We start from the raw sequence: 7166 nt of genomic DNA, 5'->3' as shown, positions 1-7166 counted from the left end.
CGATCCTGGCTCACTGCAACCTCTGCCTCCCCGCAACCTCTGCCTCCCCAGTTCAAGTGATTCTCCTGCCTCAGCCTCCCAAGTAGCTGGGACTACAGGTGCATACCACCACGCCCAGCTAATTTTTGTATTTTTAGTGGAGACAAGGTTTCACCATGTTAGCCAGGATGGTCTCGATCCTCCACCTCATGATCCACCCACCTCAGCCTCCCAAAGTGCTGGGATTACAGGTGTGAGCCACTGTGCCCAGCTACTTGAATATATTTTCGAAGATTCTGTATGATTAGCTTATACTAAATTTCTAATAAGAAAAAAGTTACTTAAAAGGAAGAAAGTCACTTTCTTAAATAGACAGGATTTTCTTGTTTTCTTTCTGTGGGATAGTACAATTACTCAGGAATTGCCTGCCTTGTAAAGTGTTAGAGGTTGTTGTAATCCTTAAAGCACTACTAAAAGGTGGCATTGTCTCATGCTATGAGAACGTCTGAAATTTAGCTGTCATCATAAAAAAGAGGAAGTATTCACATATGAAAACACAAATAACCTGTAGAATCACAGGAGACAAAATCCTTGGAAATATCTTTCTTTCCAAGTGTTGGGGAGAGAACATCTTGTTATATAATTCCTTGATACTCTCATGGCAGGAGAGAAATTTTTCTTTGCTCTAAAGTGTTCCAGCCTGTTTTTTTAATACAAATAGCTGATGCATACTTTAGTAGTTACTGTATAGTTTTACGTCTTTAGCATTATGGCTTGATTTTTGTAAAGAGAATATTTTTACGATTGGTTGATATTCACTGTAGCATTTTTTATTGTGCCTTAATGCCAGCTCTTGGGAGAAACCAGAGGAAGTGGCTTCCCTCGGCATACACACCATGGAGGATTATCTTTTAAATTAAATAAGGAAGTGAAAGAATGAGCCCGTTAACTCAGAAGATTAGCACTGCAAAGGACCTGGGATCTAGACCAACCTCCTCATTTTCTCATACAATGGAGGCCTAAAACCTTGGGGTGTTTTATCCAGGTCTACATACATATTGTCACAGCCATGCCTGCACTCTGTGATGCCTGTTGTGGTGTTCTTTCTAATACACCACTGAAAGGCAATGAGATTTTTTCCATGTCTTTAGGAAGAAAAATAGAACAGCATCCTGCCACACCCAGCCTCTTGGCATTCACCATGCACTATATTTTTTCCTTAAAATAATTGGAGCCCAGACCTTTCTTATCTGGCCCCCTACTGAAATGGAAAACATGTTTGATTACATGTTTAAATTTAAAGGTTTGATTACATTTTTAAATTAAAAAAAAATATTGACAATATTCACTGTGAAGATACAAGTTTTAGACACTTCTAATGAATCAAGAGAAGTCTTCAATAAGATGGAGCCAAAAATAAGCAATAATTGATTCTTAGAAAAGCATAACAGGGTGAAGATGGATTTGCTCAGAATCACACTTTTAATGTTGTTCAGATCTCTCTTGATTTTGTTAAAAGAGTGTTTATCTCAGGTTACAGAAAAGTAGTTCCTGCCATGGCTGAGGGTGAGCAGGCGGCTTTGGTTCACTCCCTGCCTTGCTGCTCTATAACTGTGGTCTTGGGCATGGTACTTAATCGCATGTGCCTCAGTTGCATTATCTAAAAGTCAGCTAATACTATCTACCTCCTAGGAATATTTTGAGAACAAATTGAGATTATACTTTCTGAGTACTTTTTAGAAATGAGTCTAAATTGAGTCTGTTTAATTTATAATTTCTGGTTATTCACTTAAGTCCTGGAGCCATTGCTGAAAGGTTCCGGGACTGTGCTGTTAAGGAGAGGCCAGGCATGAGTGAAGATGCAGAGCTGGGAATTCCAGAAGTCTCAGACCAGCGCCGCACTTCCTGGATTGCTAACTTTACTTATGTATTTTGGGAAAGTTTCTTTTTACATCAAAACACAGTTGTATAGAGTAGAATGAAAAATGTGTATGAATTTTGAAAATAAACCCAGAATCTTCAAAGAAGTTTCATGGAGGTTTGGGTGAGGGAAGTCAGCTTCCGGTGGGGAGAGGTTTCTTATTGTTAGGGAACTTCCATGGAGAGTGTTTAGGCAGTACCAGCTTAGAATTTTCTTCTCATAAGTAGGTGAAACAGCTCACAGTGCTGCATCTCAGGAGAGAAGTTGGGAGTCTTTCAGGCATACCCCATTTCTCTGTTTTGGTAATAAAAGGGATGCTTTATGAAGCTCTTGCTCAGTTTCCCAGCATTTTGATTTGGATGACTTTGACAAGTGTTGGGAAGCGAAGGGGTGTGTGGTTGATGGTGTCTGTTTCCCCCAGGCGCGCCTGAACTGTAAGCACTGTGGGAAGCCAGTGATCGACGTGAGGATCGGGATGCAGTACTTCTCCGAGTATAGCAACGTCCAGCAGTGTCCACACTGTGGGAACCTGGACTACCATTTCGTGAAGCCATTTTCCTCCTTCAAAGTTCTCGAAGCTTATTGATGAAAGCTTTGCTTTAGTAATAGCTATTTTATTGATATTATTACTTTATTACATATCTTTTATAGGGAAGCATTCTGTGACAATTTCTTTTCTAATTTAAAGGAGAGTTACTTTGTTGTATGTGTGCCACTAAAATAGGGGCTGCCCTTGCCCTGTGTTGATTCCCGAGTGTTAGTCTGTGGTTTTGACAAGAGCCCAGATGGGTAATCCTGTGCATTTTGGTCAGGGTTCACTCTTATCAAGAGTCTTTGATGCAGCTTTAAGATGATGGGGAGGATGGGGTGAACTTAGGAAAGGAATTATGTGGCTCTAAACTAAAAGCTTGATAGGAGTTGGAAGGAAATGCTTACTACAATGTTAACTTTCTAAAAACCTACTTTGAGATCTTCCTTGGGTCTTTGGAAGAATATGTGACAAGTGAATGTAAGTCTGTGCCTGGAGAGCCATTAGTCTATCTCAGCCTAGTGTTCTGCAGCACACGTGGGCAGGCAGTTTACTCCCACTGACAGATGACCTGAAAGTGGTACCAGTGCTGTTTCTATCACTATTGTAATTTGCCAATCCATTTTTCATGCTGAAAATAATATCCAAATTGTAAGACATATGAAAGATATTAGTGTTGCAGGTATTGGTAAACTGACCTATAACAGAATATGTGAAATGGATTTGGAAATAATGCAAGACGGCAGAACTCAATCATTTGAATTGTGTCTTTGAAGTTGGTAAAATAGCTCTTAGGGAGAATCCAGGAATAACATGATTTGGGCAATGATGATTTAATACAGGTTGCCCTGTTGAAGTGTCATTTCGTGTCAGATTCTTCTCACAGATAAATCTCTCAGCCACAGAATCTAACTGGTGAGCTTCAGAACCAATAGTTGCACACTTAACTGTCCTCAAAATTGCTTATGGCCATTTTTAACCCATTTAATTCTGAGTTTCCAAAAGCAAAGATTTGACCTTAAGAGGGAAGGAAAAAAAATGTGAAAGGATGATGAAGAAAATAATCATTTTACTATTTCTTTTAAAAGTGTGTTTTATTTGGGAAAATCAATGATTGTAATGTACAGCAGTATGTTTGAAAAATAGACCATTCTAAAAAGCCCATGATACCTTACTCTTGATGAAAAAAGATGATCATATATATATATAAAACTTGATTAGTCAAAGCATTGGGCATTCCAAAATACAGCCTTTGGTTCAGTAGATTCTGATGCATTGAATAGACTGACATCCCATACCCTTAGAGAATTGGAATATGATTTCTCAAAAGTGAATTTGATAATTTCATGTATGATATGCATAGAGAATGCTAAAAGAATGCTGAAAAATAATTTTATGAATAGCCAAATTTGGCATTGATATGAACATTTTATATTACTCATTTACCTTTTTTTTTTATTATGTGGCTTTTCTTTTCAGAAGCATTTAGGCAATATTGCAAGTCAGCTTCAGTTCTATATGAAGTATTTGATGTTTTGTTTGAAACAACACAGCATTAACCAGTGTATTGACTAATACTTTTCATCTTTCAGTTTGGATGATTGGGTTTGCTACATGAAGGTTGGTATTTGATCATCTGAAAAATATTTCAGTAGGAAGAAATGCATAAAATGCCTATAAGAAGTAGAAGGTCATTGAACTGACAGTGTTTGATGCAACTAAAAGAGGACTGTAGGACATAGCTTCCTGCAAACTTTTCTTTAATGCACAAAGCTGTAGTTGTGAATTAACTGTTTCCTTATTGATTCTCTCATGTACCCAGATACAAAAAGTGCTAAGTTTCTCTTGTCCTCGTAATACCATTTGGATTTTATTTCTGAATTTAAAATAAATAGTGAAATATTTACAGTGCTGATCTTTAACCCACCTAAAATTTTATAGTGAAACCTGCTTTATATTGTTGTTCTGAAGCTTACAGTTGACCTATACACGCTCCTGAATTTAGAACTGCTGTCGGTGTAGTATATGCTGTGTTCCATGTTGCCTTTTTAGATGGCTTTCTACCCCCTGAAAAATAAATATGATGAGGTTTTATGGTCATTGGGTAAAATTTTCTCTTGGACATTATTTCGTTGATAAAGTTAGGATTCTGTGGATTCTTTATTCAGTTACATAAAGAGAAAAGCATGAAGAGCATGAAGCGTATCTGAGAATATCTTTTGCCTTTAAGACGATTCATTCTTGTCTGGAGGGAAAATTTGGCTGATGTGGGAATAAAATATAATTGAGTATTCAACACCATGAAGATAAATCTTATTTTGCACATCTGCTGACCTTAATACCCCAGACTTTTCCTGAATACTTTGATTGGAATTGGAATATATAAAAAAAAGAATATGATTTTTGTTGTGATTAGGATACTAAAAGGATATTAGTTACTCAAGAGATCCAATTTCTGTTTTTCTGATGAATAGTGTTCAGTAACATGAAGCAGTCTTAAGAGTGACTAATAATTGCAAAGTGATTTTTCATCTACTGTTAGTATTTTTTAATTATTTATTTTTAAGTGTTTTATACCTTGAACAAGTACAATGATATGCTTTAGTTTAGTGAGAGGACAATTTCTGATTGATAGTTTTCTCTTCAGGCTATCTCACCTCTTCACTCTCTTGTCACATTTGAAGCAGGCAATATACTGGGTTTATACTTTAAAAGATGGTGCCATGAAGTTGAGGGGTTGAGTAAATTATCCTGTTCTAATTGCAGAGGAGCTTTCCTCAAATGCCCTGTAACTTCTAGTTTTTGTGCAAGAAGTTCATTTTCTGAGTAAAAGTTATTTTCATATACGTTGGTGGAAAATTCACTTATCAAAAAATAATCTTATTAGGTATTTGAACTCTAAAACTAACAGATAAGACTGATATGTACCTTATTAGAGCACCAAAACTAATTTGCCAAAGTCTTCTGTTTAGTCCTGCAAGACCGATGCCTAACACACAGCCCGTTCTCCTGTGTCTAGATCAAGAACTCCAGTTTGCTTTCCTGTTTAGTGTCCTGGTAGCAGCTGTTGAGTAACTTTCATTGGAGGTTGGGAAGGAAGTAAGGAGAAAGTGTTCTTGTTTAGTGTTTATTTCCTATAATAGGATGCTGCCCAACCCAGTTCATCTCCATGTCCTGTTGACTGAATATTCCAGGTAATTGAAAGTAAATATAATGGATGGGCTCCATTAAAACTAGCTCAAAAATAAATTCCTGTCAGTAAAGATTTCTTGTCAAGATGTCTTGGATTGCACTTTTGTTGAGGAAAGACAGTGTAAATAGTTAAAGAATGTTGATAAAGTTGAGACATTTGGTTGTGGAATTGTATGTGGTTTTAGAGGGTTTCTGTTTGTGAAATGTATGTATTAAAAATAATAAAATTCCAGAAACTAACATTTTACTCTGTTGTTAGTTTGTCACTTTATTTTTGGTTGGGATTTTTGAGCGGTGGGATTGTCTGGTCAGAAGAAATGAAGAGAAAGCTTTCTCAGGTTTTGATCACTATTCAGGTAACCATTTCAAAGTCGCTCCTGCAGCTGATAAAAACTACTAACTTTTTGTGCTGCTTGCAAGTCGTGTATCACATGTAAACTTGCTCTGCAACAAAAGCTTTCTGTAGGACAAAGTTCATTCTATATGGATGGTCCAAAATTATTGTTCTGGTTTTAGGGAATTCTATTGGATAGATAGTATATGTTAAAGAAAAGTAAAAACAGAGGCCACCATTTAGATATATCCCAAGGCCAACCACCCATAGCCACAGAGCCGAAACTTAAGTCATCCTGATGTCCCTGAAGTGCTAGTTCTAGTCAAACAAAACACAAAATGTAAGACTTTGTCAGCATGGTTTAGTGAAATCAAACTTGTTAGCTGTAGTAGTCACCTCTTACCTGCGATTTTGCTTTCTGTAGTTTCAGAAACCTGTCCATGGTCAACCTCAGTCTAAAAATACTAAATGGAAAATTCTAGAAACAATTCACATGATTTAAATTGTGCACCATTCTGAGTAGCATCATGAAATCTCAAGTCCTGTGCCATCCTGTCCAGCAGGCGAATCATCCCTTTGTCCAGTGGATCCATGCTATAGATGTCATCTACCTATTAGTCACTTAGGAGGCTGCTAGATGAGTCCTGTTATTGCAATGCTTGTATTCAAGTCACCTTTATTTTACCTAAAAATGACCCCAAAAGGTGACCAGGCGCAGTGGCTTTAATCCCAGCACTTTGGGAGGCCAAGGTGGGTGGATCACCTGAGGTCAGTAGTTTTCGACCAGCTTGGCCAACATAGTGAAACCCCATCTCTAGTAAAAGTACAAAAAATTAGCTGGGTGTGGTGGCGGGTGCCTGTAATCCCAGCTATTCAGGAGGCTGAGGCAGGAGAATCTCTTGAACCTGGGAGGCAGAAGTTGGAGTGAGCCAAGATCATGACACTGTGCATTCCATCCAGCCTGAGCAACAAAAGCGAAACTCTGTGCTCAAAAAAAAAAAAACCCAAAGTGAAAGAGTAATGCTGGTGTACTCTTATACTTGTTCTGTTATTACTAGTCATTGGTGTTAATCTCTAACTGTACTTAATTTATAAACTTTATCATAGGTATGAACGTATAGAAAAGGTTTTGGAAAGGATTCCCCAAGGATAAGGGAGGGCCTACTGTGTAGACAAATCAACAACTGGTCTGCTTTCCTTTTAAAGAATGT

The 7166-nt window shown here is 37.5% G+C and overlaps 1 protein-coding gene across 1 annotated transcript in view; it reads left to right on the top strand.

Moving 5' to 3' along the window:
- The window catches only part of HECA (hdc homolog, cell cycle regulator), a 44111-nt gene extending 38243 nt beyond the window's left edge, over window positions 1-5868 (top strand). Inside the window, exon 4 of the mRNA XM_017530416.2 lies at window positions 2322-5868. Within this exon, the coding sequence (XP_017385905.1) occupies window positions 2322-2486 (165 nt within the window). The 3' untranslated portion in view covers window positions 2487-5868. The remainder of the gene's footprint in view (window positions 1-2321) is intronic.
- The last annotated feature ends 1298 nt before the right edge of the window (window positions 5869-7166 follow it).

This window comes from Cebus imitator, unplaced genomic scaffold (genome assembly GCF_001604975.1).
Source record: "Cebus imitator isolate Cc_AM_T3 unplaced genomic scaffold, Cebus_imitator-1.0 Scaffold65, whole genome shotgun sequence".
NCBI lineage: Eukaryota > Metazoa > Chordata > Mammalia > Primates > Cebidae > Cebus > Cebus imitator.
This window is presented reverse-complemented; position numbering and strand designations above follow the sequence as displayed.